Raw genomic sequence first — 15953 nt, 5'->3', positions numbered from 1 at the left:
TCTGCACTAGGTGTCTATGCTGATTTTGTTCATTCACAGTTTTCTTATCTTTTTAGCTATTTCCATGAAACTTCAGCTCATCAGAGCAGCTGCTTAATTGGGCCAAAATGTACTTGTCCTGCTGTGTCCCAGTTAACCGGAATCCACTACATATTCCTACATCAACTGGTAATAGGGCTCCAACTTTTAAATGGCTCTCTCCATTTTGCCACAGTGCTACTCTGATTGTTATATGTTTCTGTGTTTTGAATTCAAACAGAAGCAAGGCAGGCAATGGAGTGGGGAAATGTAATTCCATTTCATTGACTACTATGTCAGCATTCTTGTGTATAAATTGGCATGTTGTCATGGGAAGGGTGTTAGGGGAAAGGATCTAAGGATATTCTCCAAGCTTCAAGCTTCCTTGAAAAATGCAACATCGTTGTTGTCAGAAACCCTAACTGGTTAAAATGCAAAAGGAACATTCAGGATGACATTGAGAGTCATACAATGGGAACACACAAAAACCTGGTGTAAATGGTGGAAAGACCATACCACCTCGCAAGCTATCCACACCTCTCCACTCCCTCCCCACCCAGTCTGCAGTTCACAAATAGGTTTCATCAATCACCTAGAATCTACAAAATCAGAGTGGAAACAAGAAGGAAGCAAAGAACTGTCAGGCTGTGCTACCTTGACATGTACAAGCATTTAAGTTCATTTCCTTGGGACATTTCAATGAATTCTCAATCTTGCAGTATCTGTACAGGAGTCAGAGAAATAAATATATAAAGTCAACAGCTTTACTGTATTGACAGAAGTATAGGTACAGTTTGTTTCACTACCATCCACTTTCTTCCTAGTCAGCACCATTCCTTAGTGAAGAGTAGACTTATTGTACCCTAGTTATCAATACCATCTAGTTTCTAAGAGGAACAAGGCACTGTCTCAATGATTTTCTACTTTTGCTTGGAGTAACAGAACTTGACTCTAATTTCTCCCTTGAATTGCATTGTAAATTAGGACCATGATCTTACTTAATCCTCCCACTAGGAACTTGGCAAGTACAACCTGGAAGTCCATTTTACATCTGCCCTATTTCACATTCATTAAAGTCAACACAGCATAAAGCTGGTAGTATGTAAATAAGCATCCAAAATAGATGTGATATAATTGTCATAAAGTATGTACAAAGATTACAAAACTGATAAGATTCAGACCTATATTCTCAGCTTGATTGTGAAACCAGGGCATTACAATTGAAAAGTGTCAGCATAAGCTACTTCATGCAGTAAAATTCTGGTAATCATTGTGCATGAAATTCATGATAAGACTTGGTGCCCTGAAAACCTTCAGCCCCAATCCTTTGTTCACATAAATGACTATTACAAACAGGGATTTTGATCATTTAACTGCGAATTTTTATTTGTGAATCGCATGCTCCTTTTTTTTCCACAGCACAGCCCAAAAAACAGGAAAAATTGTAAAGCACAATAAACTAAAAATTCAAAAACTGCAATGCCAGCAGTTCAAAAGCTTTCAACCCGCCCCACCTTTACTAGGTACTTAGTTGAACCACTTCTCACAGCTATTACAGTCAGTAGTCTTTCTGGCTAAGTTTCTATTAGTTTTGCACAATGTAATGGAGTAAAATTTGCCCATTCCTCCTTGCAGAATCGCTCAAGGTGTGTCAGGTAGTTGGGAAAGGGCAGTGGATGACAATATTGAGGTCTTGCCAGAGATATTCCATTGGGTTAAGGTCAGGATTCCCACTGGGCCACACAAGGACATCGATTTTCTTCAGTTGAAGCCACTTCACGGTTGCTCTGGCATTGTGCTTTGGGTCATTGTCCTGCTGAAAGACAAACTTCCGCCCCAGTTTAAGCTTTCTTGCAGAGGCTAGCAGGTTTTTTAATCTGGAATCTCTCTGTATTCAGCAGTTTTCATTTTCCCATCAATCCTGACCAGATTTCCAGTCCCTGCTGCTAAAGGGCATCCCCATAGCACAATGCTACCTCCACCATGTTTTACAGTAGAGATGATGTTACCTGGCTGATGTGCAGTATTAGATTTACGCTATACGTACCGCTAAAAAAAAGCATATCCTTTCCCTTAAATACTTTGAATAGTGTCACTGTAAAGATGTGGAAAGCTATCCTGTCATCAGCTGAGACTAAAGTGGAAATTTTTGGCCTCAACTCATGGTACAAATCTAATCCTGTGCATCAACCAGGTCACAGCATCCCTACTGTAAAATCTAGTCAGGATTGATGACAGAATACTATTGAAAGGAACTGTATCTCCTCTCTAAACATATTCTTTACTAGCCATAAAACATTTTATTTATTTATTGAGATACAGAATGGAAAAGGGTCTTCTGGGCCTCCAATTTAATTCTAGCCTAATCACAGGACAATTTACAATGACCAAGTAACCTACCGACCATTACATCTTTGGACTGTAGGAGTGAACGTGGAGTACCCACACAGTCACAAGAGGAACTTTAAAAACTCCTTACAGGCATCAGAGATTTGTTCAAATTTTTACTACAATTATGCAGCTGTCATGGCTGAAAGACAAAACAATGTTAATATATCCTGCCTGCCTACAGCCTTCCCAATGGAAGTAGTGCAAAAGGGATACTAGAGAAGATAAATGAAAATGAATGTGAAAATAAAAGTTTGCTCACCAATGCCATACTTTTTCCGGTAATACTCCTTTGTAAATTCATCACAATCACAGAGAACCACCTTCCGTCCCCAGACATTTATCATTGTCCCAATCATCAAGTCACAATCCTTGTAGAACTCTTGCTGCACATGTCCGGTCTAGAAAATATAATTATAATTGTGAATAAATATGTCAATAATTTAGAATCTTTCTAAAGGCATTGTAGTTGGTAAACCTTGAAATATTGATTTTGGTACCTTAAGACTATCCAGAATATAGCGGCCTCCAAGCCCCACAGGTCCAAAAGTGTTCAGTAGTGTTCGGTCTGTAATCTCACCAGGATGATATAATCGATCTGGAATATTCTTTCAATAAAGATAGAATGCTCAAAACAATATCAAGTAAAATTTACTTTTTCTTGCCTTATAAGTACAGTTTTAACATGAGAACAGTTCAATCTAAATTTACTGGTGAGCCAATAATATTACTAATCTAACAAAAAGAGAAATAGTGGTTAATTAAAGATGGGCAAAAGCAATAGCCTAATCGTTAATTCGGAAATAACAAACTTTGCAAGCACTTTCACAGAAAGGAATAAATATCAGCTGCACAACAATAACAAGAAAAGCAAATGACACAAAGTTTGGTGGTGTTGTGGATAGTGTAGAAGGTTGTTGTAGGTTACCACGGGACATTGTTAGGATGCAGAGCTGGGCTGAGAAGTGGCAGATGGAGTTCAATCTGGAAAGTAAAAGTGAAACGATGCACTTTAGAAGATTAATTTGAAGGCAGAATACAGGGGTAATGGAATGGTTCTTAGCAGTGTTGAGGACCAGAGGGATCTTGGGGTCTATATCCATAGATTCATCAAAGATGCTATGCAAGTTGATAGGATGGTTAAGAAGGTATCTGGTGTGTTGGCCTTCATTAGTCAGGTGATTGAGTTCAAGAGGTATAAGGAAATGTTCCTGCTCTATAAAACTCTGGTTAGACCACACTGGGTATTGTGTTCAGTTCTGATCACCTCATTATAGGAAGGATGTGGAAGCTTTAGAGAGGATGCAGAGGAGAATTACCAGGATGCTTCCTGGATTCGAGAGTACATCTTATGGGGACAGGTTGAGCAAGCTAAGGCTTCTCTCTTTGGAGAGGAGGATGAGAGATGGGGGTGTACAAGATGATAAGAGGCATAGGTCACGTGGAAAGCCAGAGACATATAATTTTAAGGTGATGGAGGAAACTATGGGTGGATGTCAGAGGTAAGCTTTTTTTTAAAACATGGTGAGTGGTAAGTGTGTGAATTGTGCAGCTAGGAGTAGTGGTAAAGACAGATACATTAGAGAAATTTAAGAGACTCTTAGATCTGCACATGAATGACAGAAAAATGGAGGGCTATTTGGGAGGCAAAGGGTAGATTGATCTTTGTGTAGGCTAACTGGTACAACATCATGGGCTGAAGAGCTTATACTATGCTATACTGTTTTATGTTCTATGTTTTCAGTCAACTTTATCAGGTTTTGGGATTTTAAAATCATTTAATAAAATACATCCTGAGCTGTTAGGCTCTGACTGTAGTTTTTCCACTGTTCCTGGCTTCATGAGTGATGCCAAACAATAGTAGAGTACTAATATTGTATCTTTGTTTTAAAAAGGAAGTAAGACAGTATAACTGCTCCAACACCTTTTTTTAAATTCTTCTCACCATGATACTGTACTTCACCTTGAACAAAATTTTCTGCTGGAGCTGCCGCCTCCATTCCAGAACCTGCAATACTCTAACCTGAGCTACAGTACACATGTTCAGTGACTGGATTCCAAGTCATGGTCCACTCATTCACTGGAGCAGACGAGAGTATAGCTCTTGTAGCAACTGTACAATGCCACACTCTGACAATTCAGTGGATCATTTACCATAGACGCTGTAGCAAAGGCAGACAATGATGATAAAATTCACTAATGAATTCCGACATCTGTGCACCAACACAACCTTTGGTCACCTAAGTGTATTTGAAAAACAGGACACTAAATCCACTCTAAAGCTCCTTTGCCATACTTGTTCATTAGCTGCACATGGAAGATTGTCTACATGGAGTAGAACAGGCCACTGAAAGCTATGGAGGTTGATTTTTAGTGGCTCTTGTCTGGACTGACAGCAATGACTGATTTGATCCCAAGAAAGTATACCAAACTAGCACTCCAAATAGCTAAGTGTGACAGTTAAGCATATATTTCTGGATTACCATCACAACCCGTTTTGAATATTTATATCCAGAATCATGAAGACAACTGACTCAACAACTGACTTCACACCGTTACTCCTTGTATTGCAAAAGAAGTTGAGATATTGGCTATCCAATAGCAGGATACGAATTGACAATAAACTGGACTGGTCAAAGAACACTGAGGCTGTCTACAAGAAGGGTCAGAGCCGTCTCTATTTCCTGAGGAGACTGAGGTCCTTTAACATCTGCTGGACAATGCTGAGGATGTTCTACGAGTCTGTGGTGGCCAGTGCGATCACGTTTGCTGTTGTGTGCTGGGGCAGCAGGCTGAGGGTAGCAGACACCAACAGAATCAACAAACTCATTCGTAAGGCCAGTGATGTTGTGGGGATGGAACTGGACTCTCTGACGGTGGTGTCTGAAAAGAGGATGCTGTCCAGGTTGCATGCCATCTTGGACAATGTCTCCCATCCACTACATAATGTACTGGTTGGGCACAGGAGTACATTCAGCCAGAGACTCATTCCACCGAGATGCAACACAGAGTGTCATAGGAAGTCATTCCTGCCTGTGGCCATCAAACTTTACAACTCTTCTCTTGGAGGGTCAGACACCCTGAGCCAATAGGCTGGTCCTGGACTTATTTCCTGGCATAATTTACATATTACTATTTAACTATTTATGGTTTTATTACTATTTAGTTATTTATGGTGCAACTGTAACAAAAACCAATTTCCCCCGGGATCAATAAAGTATGACTATGACTATGATGTCTGGACTGAGGAACTAGCATGATGTCTCCACTTATGTACTAATGGAATGGTCAACTAATTTTATGCTAACCTTTATGAAAAGTTGTTGATGAACTTGGCCATATTCCTTGTAATTGAATGCAGGCTGTCTGGCGAACCTGATGGACCACCAACCCTTTTATGGGCCTATTTTCAGACTTCACCATTAGATGTCTTCATTTAAATCCTCATCAGAGTCCTGCAGAGCAAAACTTGAACATGTACTCACCTTTTGGCTGGGGGTCCCTCATGTTGATGATTCACTGCATGTACATTTTGAAAAGTATATTATACACCCATAAGTACCCCTGAGGAGGATATAGGAATTCTTATCCAGCTATAGTAATTTTCACACAGCTGAAAGGTTTGCCATTTCAAAGGTAGCTAAAAATGAACCATCTTGTTATGGGTCTGGAAATATATCCAGGTAGGGCCAAGTAAGGGCAGTAGGGAAGGAAATCAAGCATGTGAAGCTAATTCTGCTTCATTCATTGTAAGAAAATGTTTGTTTTTTGAAATTCCAGATTTTTAAATTAATCTTTCTGATACAACAAAATGCATAGAAGTACCAGAACAGTCAAGGAGACTCAGAGTCCAGCCCTTAGGGAATGGACAAATTTGCATGTGTTTGAAAAAAGGACATTTTCTTTTCTCTTTCCACAGATGCTGTCTGACATGCTGTGTTTCTGCAGTAGTTGCTGATTTTATCTGACACATGTACGGCACATAGAATGTTGACTTTATGTGAAATATTGATATTGTGGTGGCTATTATTTTTTGACCAGATTGTCTGGTTAGCAGTACACTGAAGGTAACATAGACTTAAATAGTAGACAGAAATTCATCGTGGAACTACAGTCAGTAAAACAAGAACTGGGTTGTCTATATGCCTGATTTCCTTCTTCCACTTCCTATGCTGTTGCTACCTGCTGGGATTTGAACTCATTATATCATTTTAGGTTACTCTGCAGAACTGGATGAGTGCAGTAAGTTAATCACTGCACTACCTTTCTGCCTTCTAAAGTTCTTTTGAGAGAAATTGTTGATTTGTAAGTGAGTGAGCAACTTTGAAAACTATTGATACAATAGGGATATAATGTTTGATTCTGACCACATTTATAAGGTCATTTAGCATTTAGACAGCCATTCCAGGATCATACTGTTTGGGCTCTTCACTTTCATCTTGACAACAATTCCCTCAAACTGCCTTTGCAGAAGGTGCCTGGAGATATTTCAATGGATAGCAGACATTTTTTTTTCCTTTCTACTTTTCAGTGTTCCTTTGTAGAATTGGCAAAGCATAACACTTGCTCCCTCCTGTGATGTGCCATGGCTGCTAAAGAAAGTTGCAATCACCAATACTTTTATCTCCAATAATTTGTAAGCCCTAAAATGTGTGCCTTTTCAGAGTTGCAAGCTGGCTACTGATACTCCAGTTTAGCTTCAACTATTGGCTGCTATAGAAACTGGACACACTGCTGAGGAACTAATGAATGTGATTAGCTCTGAACAGTCATAATAAAGTTTGTAAACAGTCTGAACTTGGTGCACTTTTACAAACTTACGCCCATTTTCCAGCACTATCGCCTACTTTTTTGTGTTTATACCTTTGGTAGCTTGTTTCGGTTGAGAAAAACATCAACAGCATCTCTGCCAGAATTTGGGGGAAAAACCTCTCGAATTTCAATAGTGTCGTCTGCTAGGTAATAATGTAGAACAAGCTCTCTGAAGTCTCCAAACTGAGTTTCTCTGTCATCCCAGTAGCAATAAAATCGTAAAACATGCTTATCATGGTCCAGGAACTGCTTAAGTGTATCAGTTTTCTCATATGGCCGGAGAGGTTGCATATTTTTCTCCATCTGCAAGAAATACAGAAGGTGCAGAATGAATAAAAACCAGTGAGAAAGGCTTCCTGGAGACTATAATAAAGATTCTTCAAAATTAACTTTCTTTACATTGGTATTTAAGGATACATTCAATTTATGCCATTTTACACATTTCATTTCTTTAATTGTGCACTGACGTTAAAACAAAAGATTTTGCTATAAGTTGTCCAGCACATATAAATAAAACCAGTAACATTTATAGAGCACTTTTCATACAGACAATGTAGTTCAAGGTACTTTGCAATGGGATAAGCTGCAAACATGAAAATAAAACTCGAAATAAAAATAAACGTGACAATAAAGGACAAAAAGATGTTAGTTAAGAGCAAGATTAAATAAATAGGTTTTAAGCTGGCACTTACAATTGTCAACTGAGTCTGCATTCCTTATAGCTTTAGGTATTGAATTCCACAGTTAAAGAGCGTAATTCAGAAAAGCTGAACTACAAATTATCCTTTAAGGGAGACTGTTAATATTTAAGAAACGAGTAGAAGAAGACCTGAGAGTTGGAGCAGGATTGTAGAATAAAAATGATTCTGTGTTATACCCTGGTCCCATACCATTAAGAACTTTAAAATCAATTCTGAAAGATACAGGATCCAATGCAGAGTAGATAGGATGGGAGTGATATGCTCACTCATCCTGGTCTTAGTTAAAAGTCTAGCAGTAGCATTCTGAATGAGTTGGAGTTTGTCAATAGATTGCATTGGAAGGCAAGTAAAAAGTGCACTGCAGTATCTAGTCCATTTGATTGAAAGGTGTGAAGTAGTTTTTTAGCATCATTATGTGATAGAAACGGGCATCCCTTTGCAATATTTTTTAAATAAATTTTGTAAAAATGCTGCTCTGGTCACTTTCTTACCTGAATCAAAATAATACCAAAGCTTGTTATTTTTGTTTTACAAGCTAAGGTGAGTTCCCAAGTTTATCAAGAAGTTTATCTCTTTTGGCTATGGGATCAGCAAAGAGCATTTCAGATTTATCTTCATTTAGTTTTAGGAAATTATTGCTCATCCATTTGTTTATTGCAGCCATACCAGAAATCATAGCAGATAGGGAGTTACCATTATCAGTTTCAACCGAAATATTCAATTGTGTGTCATCTGTATAAGTGTAGAAAGCAAGTTTATGCTCTCTAATGGCATCTCCTAAGGGGAGCATGTACAAGGAAAAGAGTAGGGGCCCAAGACAACTTCCCTGAACAACACCAAAAGGTAACTTGTATCTCTTAGAAATATGATCTCTAAGTGAGTCAAAAAATTCTCTCTAAGATATATGAGCAAAACCAATTAAGGACACTATCAGAGAGACCAACCTAGTTCTCAAGGCAATCTAGGAGAATATTGTGGTCAATTGTATCAAAGGCAGCTCTTAAATCTAGAAGAATTAAAACTGATACTCTGATACCATCGGTCCTCAGCCTAAAGTTGCTGGCAATTTTGGTAAGGGCTGTCTACGTGCTGTGGTTTGCTCTAAAATCTGACTAAGACTTTTCTCAAATATTGTTCACATTCAAAATGTTATTGAGTATGAAAATGACTTTCTCAAGAATCTTGCCCAGGAAGGGAAGATTTGTGATAGGACTGTAGTTAGGTAGTACCTCAAAATCAAGGATTGGCTTTTTAAGTAGGGGTTTGGCTGCTGCAATTTTGAAGGTATCTGAAAAAACTCCAGTTTCAAGGAATGTGTTAATAATTTTCCTAAAAGAATTGAATACACTGTTAATAGAGTCCTTAGAAAGTGTAGTAGGAAAAGAGTCAAGACAGCAAGTAGACTGCTTGCTCTTTGTTACAATTTTACAGAGTTCTGAACCAGAAATACTCATACATTTTGACATGGTTGCCATCTTTTTACGAGGTTCACTATAGAGATATTAATTTGCTAAAGACCTCACTTGATGTTCATTTACTCAAGAGCTTTAGACATAATATGTGTTCCCTTGACAATACTAGTCCTCTTCCTCTCCTAAAAGCTTTGATATTACTCAGGCATTTTAATACAATAGAATTATTTTGTGTGATCCTTGACACGAAGTAATAATAGGCTATTAAAGTCAAGATTTATTGTAGCTGTGCACACCCCTTCTACGTGCAGGAGAGGAATTACAAACATGATATTTTGACCATCTCAAAACTGCTCATCTGTCACGCTGCCTTTGCATTCCAACTGAGTTCACTTACTTCAAACAAAATCCATGTGAAACCTTATTTTTGCCTTATCTGTGTGACATGCTGATTCAATGGACGAAGGCAAGACAATGGATGTTGTTTTTATGTGGATGTTGGACTTCAGCAAACCATTTGACATAGCTCTGCATGGGAGATTGGTCAAGAAGGTTCAGTCACTTGGTATTCAAGATGAGGTAATAAACTAGATTAGAGATTTACTTCATGGAAGAAGCCAGAGCGTGATTATATACCTCTGACTGGAGGGGTACCTGTAGGAATCGGTGCTGGGTCCATTGTTGTTTGTCATTTATATCAATAGCCTGGATGATAATGTGGTAAACTGGAAAAGCAAATTTTCAGATGACACCAAGATTGGGGGTGTAGTGGACAGGGAGGAATACTATCAAAATTTGCAGCGGGATCTGGACCAGCTGGAGAAATGGGCTGAAAATTGGCAGATGGAATTTAGTGCAGACAAGTGTGAGGTGTTGTACTTTGGAAACAACCAGAGTAAGTCTCATATGCTGAGCAGTAGGGCACTGAGGTGTGTGATAGAACAGAGGGATCTGGGAATACTGATCCATAATTCTTTGGAAGTGGCGTTACAGGTAGATAGGTTTAGTCATTGTCATAGTCATACTTTATTGATCCCGGGGGAAATTGGTTTTCGTTACAGTTGCACCATAAATAATAAATAGTAATAGAAATAGTAATAGTAATATTACTATTAGTAAACAGTAATGGTCATAGAAATAATAAATAGTAATAGAATAGTAATAGAAAATAGTAATAAATAGTTAAATAGTAATATGTAAATTATGCCAGTAAATTAGGAAATAAGTCCAGGACCAGCCTATCGGCTCAGGGTGTCTGACTCTCCAAGGGAGGAGTTGTAAAGTTTGATGGCCACAGGCAGGAATGACTTCCTATGACGCTCAGTGCTGCATCTCGGTGGAATGAGTCTCTGGCTGAATGTACTCCTGTGCCCAACCAGTACATTATGTAGTGGATGGGAGACATTGTCCAAGATGGCATGCAACTTGGACAGCATCCTCTTTTCAGACACCACCGTCAGAGAGTCCAGTTCCATCCCCACAACATCACTGGCCTTATGAATGAGTTTGTTGATTCTGTTGGTGTCTGCTACCCTCAGCCTACTGCCCCAGCACACAACAGCAAACGTGATCACACTGGCCACCATAGACTCGTAGAACATCCTCAGCATCGTCCGGCAGATGTTAAAGGACCTCAGTCTCCTCAGGAAATAGAGACGACTCTGACCCTTCTTGTAGACAGCCTCATTGTTCTTTGACCAGTCCAGTTTATTGTCAATTCATATCCCCAGGTATTTGTAATCCTCCACCATGAGAAGAAAGCTTTTGGCACATTGGCTTTCATAAATCAATGTATTAAGGACAAGTGTTAGGATGCATAAGACGTTGGTGAGGCCTGATTTGGAGTATTGTGTCCAGTTTCATTCACCCACCTGCAGGAAAGATGTAATTAAGATTGAAAGAGTACAGAGAAAATTTACAAGGATGTTGCTGGGACTTGAGGACCTGAGGTATAGGGAAAGGTTGAATAGGTTAGGATTTTATTCCCCAGGATGTAAAAAATTGAAGGGAGATTTGATAGAACAATACAAAACTATGAGGGATATAGATAGAGTAAATGCAAGCAGGCTTTTTCCACTGAGGTTAGGTGTGACTAGAAGTAGAGGTCACTGGTTAAGGGTGAAAGGTGAAATGTTTAAAGGGAACATGAGGGGGAACTTCTTCACTCAGAGGGTAGTGAGGGTGTGGAACGAGCTGCCAGCGCAAGTGGTGGATGCAGGGTTAACTTCAAAATTTAAGTGAAATTTGAACAGATACATGGATGGGAGGGGTACGGAGGGTTTTGGTCCAGATACAGATTGATGAGACTAGGGAGGTTCATGGTTTAGCATGGACTAAATAGGCCAAAGGGACTGCTTATGTGCTACAGTGTTCTATGACTTTTTGACTCTGTAAGAGACTCATGGATTGCAAACAAAATTAAGGGAAAGACTGAACCTTGCATGTATGAGCATTAGGTGAAATGGGATTCAAGAGGAAGGCTGGGGATATAATAAATGTTCAGCTATCAGAAGTAAACTGTAATCTAGAAATGCCAGGCCATATATTTCTATTTTCTTAAATTTGTTTCTTATTGATTTATATAAATACCAGCATCTTAGTCATGATCTGCACAAGTCAAAAGTCTGTTCCCGTACTGCACTGTTCCACACTCTATAACTGGTTGTTTCATCTAGTGTCTTAACTGAACACAGCTGATATATTAATGCCTGAAGTGGAAGTGGAATGAAGTGCTGTTAAACCCAGCTATCTGGAAGACAGAAAATCCAATTGATACAAGGTTTCCACAGGAGTAATTTTTCAGATTCAAGTATGTAGGAAGCATAAGGCATATGAACTACAGGTAATTCCTGTGCAGCATTGTGGTGGTAGTGGGGAGTGGGGAGCGCTGGAGTTGCATTCCTAAAAAGTTGGTCCATACTTTAGTTTTTCCATTAAGTTAAACTGCATCGTCAAGAAAGATGAGATGAAAAATAAATAATTTTGTGCTCATTAACTTTTTCATATAACTTTTCTAAGAGTGGATTTTATTCTGTTTCTCAAAATTTTGGGGTAATGACTTGTAAATTCTTTAATGGCAAATTTCCATTACCCAAATATCTGTACTGCAGTGATTGGCTGTATTTAAAGGGAAAAGCGAAATGTAATTGTAATAGATAAAAGCTGCATCACCCATTGGTAGCAAATTGTGAGAAAATCTATTTTGTCACAGTTGTTAAAATATATTTTAACTTATTAAAGCAAAAGAAAAAAACGTAAGTGCCAAAATAGAACAAAACTTATTCATAATCCTTGGCTTTGTTTGTGCTCTATCAAGTCAAATCAAGTACAATAACATCAAAAGTAACATTTTAACAGTCATTGGAAAATTTTGTTCCAACTTATATTGTTCAATAGAATTATTGACATAGCTGGTTGGTTTTCCTTTCAAACATACTCTTGCAATCATTGTTTAAAAAGTTGGTCTTACTTGTTCACGTTTTGATATATATGGATCTTCAGGAATGCAGCCTGGTGGGTTTAGTTTGACACCCATTTTCCAGAGGAAGTTTTTAGTAAATTGATCACAGTCTACGATCATGAATGTCTTTGAATAGAAAACAATTTCTTGGCAGAGGTTGAAATGATCCATTGTGTAAAACTGGTCATCATATGGAGGTGGAAGAGGAATACGATGACGATGGATTATCGTTCCTAAAAAGGCAATAAAAAGTGTAACTGAAGTTTGCCTTGTTCTGTTCTATTTCTCTATTTTAGACTTGTAACACTTAAGCTCTCTTCAATTAATATTATTTTGGATCACTTAAATTACAGTCTAAGCAATTACTTGCTCCTGGTAACTTCAATAGCCTGGCTGAACTTACACAGGAAAACTAAAATAAAATTTAAAAGTTATCTTAATTCTGCTTGCCTAGTTTGAGTAGCTGGATTAAATCATTACAGAATACTTGTTGCTGCAGTATCTTTGGCTACCATTTTTATTTCACAGATAAAATAGCATCTGTGACAGACGTGAGTAAACTTCAGTACCTTGACTGATGCCACTGTTTTTTACTTCTGGTTCAATAACTTGTATTGTGTCATCTTCCAAATGAAAGTAAATCTTGCACTTTCTTATTCGATACTGTTCTTCTCTTCTTTCCTGTACACTCTCTTGAAAATAGGCTTTAAAGCAAAGAACCTATTAGACAAGCATATAGTTAATCAGTTCTGAATCCAATGTCTTCAAATTCTGTTTTATAAGGTAGTAGAAATCTAAATTCTTCCCATGGAGATTGTGAAAATTTTCATTTATTTTGAAATTAACTAAGAGTTTAAAGAGTGAGAGTGAGAAATGAAGTTGAGGTAAGATTGGGCATGATACAATTAATTGGTAAAACAGGCTTGAAGGCCCTACTGTTGCTCCTACATTGGTGAAAAAGTTGGTTCAAAGATAATTTAAAAGGTGGAAACTCATGAAGGAGGAAATTCCAGAAAGTGAGACATGGATGGCTAAAAGCATGCCCAAAGTGCATGAGGACTAGGACCAGTAAAGATTGTCAGAAAGGATGGACAAGAGCCCACGAAGGAAGTTAAAAACTCAAAAGCGATTACGTAACACACTAGAAGCTAGAAGAAAAGCATATCAGCAAGGATTTATCTGATGGTTGAGTGTAAATTGGTATAAGGTAGGAAAAGGTAACAAAGATGCAGTTTACTAAATTGTCAAGTGGCTGAAGCATGAATAAACATTTCAGCAGTACATTAGCCAAAGTAAAAGCCAAGGTACAAAGATAGAAGAGCAAGTTCAGTGAAACAAGAGAATTAAAGTCAGCATCTCATGCAAAGGCCTCTTACCCATTGGGTCTGACTTAGTGCTGTGGGGAGAAGATAGGAAGAGGAAGCCAATGGGGAGAGGCATGAAATGGGTGCTGAAAAGTCTTTATTTCTGGTGGGAACTGAATAAATAGATTTGCTCATGCCAATGAAAATATAGAAGTTATCACTATTCTAAAAGAATGATATAGCATAATCAATCCAAGGTCATATCAAAGAATGTGAAAGGAATGAATGTTTAAAGCTTTATGTGATGGTACCCAGGTAATGGCTGACATGTGATACACTGTAGTTACTCATCTAGGCTAGTCCAAATGCCTCTACCACCAGAGGATGAGGACATCAGGCACACAGGGGAACAGCCACTTCCCTTTCTTCTCAAATCATATACCATGTTCACACAGAAATATGTTGTCATACCCTCATTGATGCTGGATCAAATCCCTAGAATTCCCTTGTAAACAATAAACATGCACCATTTTCTAGAAAGATTGCAGTAATTCAGGAATGTGGCCTTCTATCATCTTTTCAAGGTACACAATAAAGACTGGTTATGCCATCATAGCCTGCTTTTTATAACAAATAAACAAATAAAAGAAATTTTAAAAGTAGGATTTCGTTGGGGGGCAGTGCAGAGATTTGCAGATAGACACGCTCTGCTACAACGAATACTCAGAGTGAAGTAAAGCAATGGCAAATATAGGAAGAACATAACACATAATTTTCTGCAATGAAGGCTACAGTGAAGTCAAAGAAAACATGAAAGGAAAGCAGCTCAGGATTTTTGCTAGACTGTTTTAATCTAATCTGCATACAGTATCAAACTTGATTGGGGGAAAATAAATATGTGTGATGCTTCTGTTAGTACGTACTACAAATCCTCCAATATCTCAGCGAATGATCATTCTTCATTATAAGTAGGGACAAGTAATGGCTCTTACCATGAAATATGTCAAGGATCAGAGCAAAACTTGGCAGAGTCTGAGGAATTGAGGAGTTGCTTTCAATAACGAAAGGAAGTAATTTGACCTATACACCCAGTTAATTCAAGGTTTAAACTAAAAGGTTTGAAGACCTTGAATGTGAGGAATTGAATGTGAGGAATGGCAAGGTGTTTAGGCTCAGTAAATAAAACATAATGGTGGCAGCGTATTAACCGAAGTTTTTACTACTAATGTAACGGAAGAAGCGGGCATTGGAAGCAGCCACGATTAAAATATCACGGAGTAAAATTTTTAACAAGGGTTGTTTTATTTTGTTAGTCGCAAATGAAACTAGTATGGATTTGAAACGTACCTGCTTATCAAAGACAACCCACGATGGCGCATCGCTGCCTTGTCCCTTTGGGAATACACTGAATTTGGGCTTCAACTTCTGACCAAGCAATGGCTCCCCACCAATTCCGGGCTTTTCCTCTCCCACCATCACCGGGACGTCATTTGGAAAATCAAAGTGATGGGATTTATGAAACTTTTCTTTTCCTAACTATAATAAGGGGGGAAATAGCTATTAGCAATAGAGTCCAGGGAAACAAAAAAATCTAATGGCAGCAAGAAATCCCGTAAAATTTCGCTTCCCGAAAGATGGTTCCGTTTTGCGCATTTGGGTTCCCCGAACAGTAGGGGAACCCAGTTTTAATACAAGTTTTAAAGAACAAAATAATTTGTAAAGCGTTCAGTATTCATTACTCACGTTCCTGTTGAAGGTGTTCCCCGGTAAAAGTGGTAAAGTCATACTGTTATTCAGGAACTGAGTTGTTATGTAGTGGAGAAGCTGCAGTGAAGGGTGAGAACAGTGTTGTCAGGCT

General features: G+C 38.3%; 1 protein-coding gene across 3 annotated transcripts in view; it reads right to left on the bottom strand.

Moving 5' to 3' along the window:
* efhc2 (EF-hand domain (C-terminal) containing 2) overlaps window positions 1-15953 on the bottom strand; it is a 49971-nt gene extending 34018 nt beyond the window's left edge. For all 3 annotated transcript variants that reach the window (XM_072262267.1, XM_072262269.1, XM_072262268.1), the window contains exons 1-7: window positions 15839-15953; window positions 15443-15631; window positions 13361-13511; window positions 12801-13024; window positions 7270-7521; window positions 2907-3014; window positions 2669-2807 (exon numbers count right to left, since the gene is read on the bottom strand). In XM_072262267.1, coding sequence (XP_072118368.1) covers window positions 2669-2807; window positions 2907-3014; window positions 7270-7521; window positions 12801-13024; window positions 13361-13511; window positions 15443-15631; window positions 15839-15880 — 1105 coding nt within the window. In that variant the 5' untranslated portion in view covers window positions 15881-15953. The remainder of the gene's footprint in view (window positions 1-2668; window positions 2808-2906; window positions 3015-7269; window positions 7522-12800; window positions 13025-13360; window positions 13512-15442; window positions 15632-15838) is intronic.

Source organism: Mobula birostris, chromosome 6 (genome assembly GCF_030028105.1).
Source record: "Mobula birostris isolate sMobBir1 chromosome 6, sMobBir1.hap1, whole genome shotgun sequence".
NCBI classification, from domain to species: Eukaryota; Metazoa; Chordata; class Chondrichthyes; order Myliobatiformes; family Myliobatidae; genus Mobula; species Mobula birostris.
Note: the sequence above shows the minus strand (reverse complement) of the source record. Positions and strands in the feature narration are given on the sequence as shown.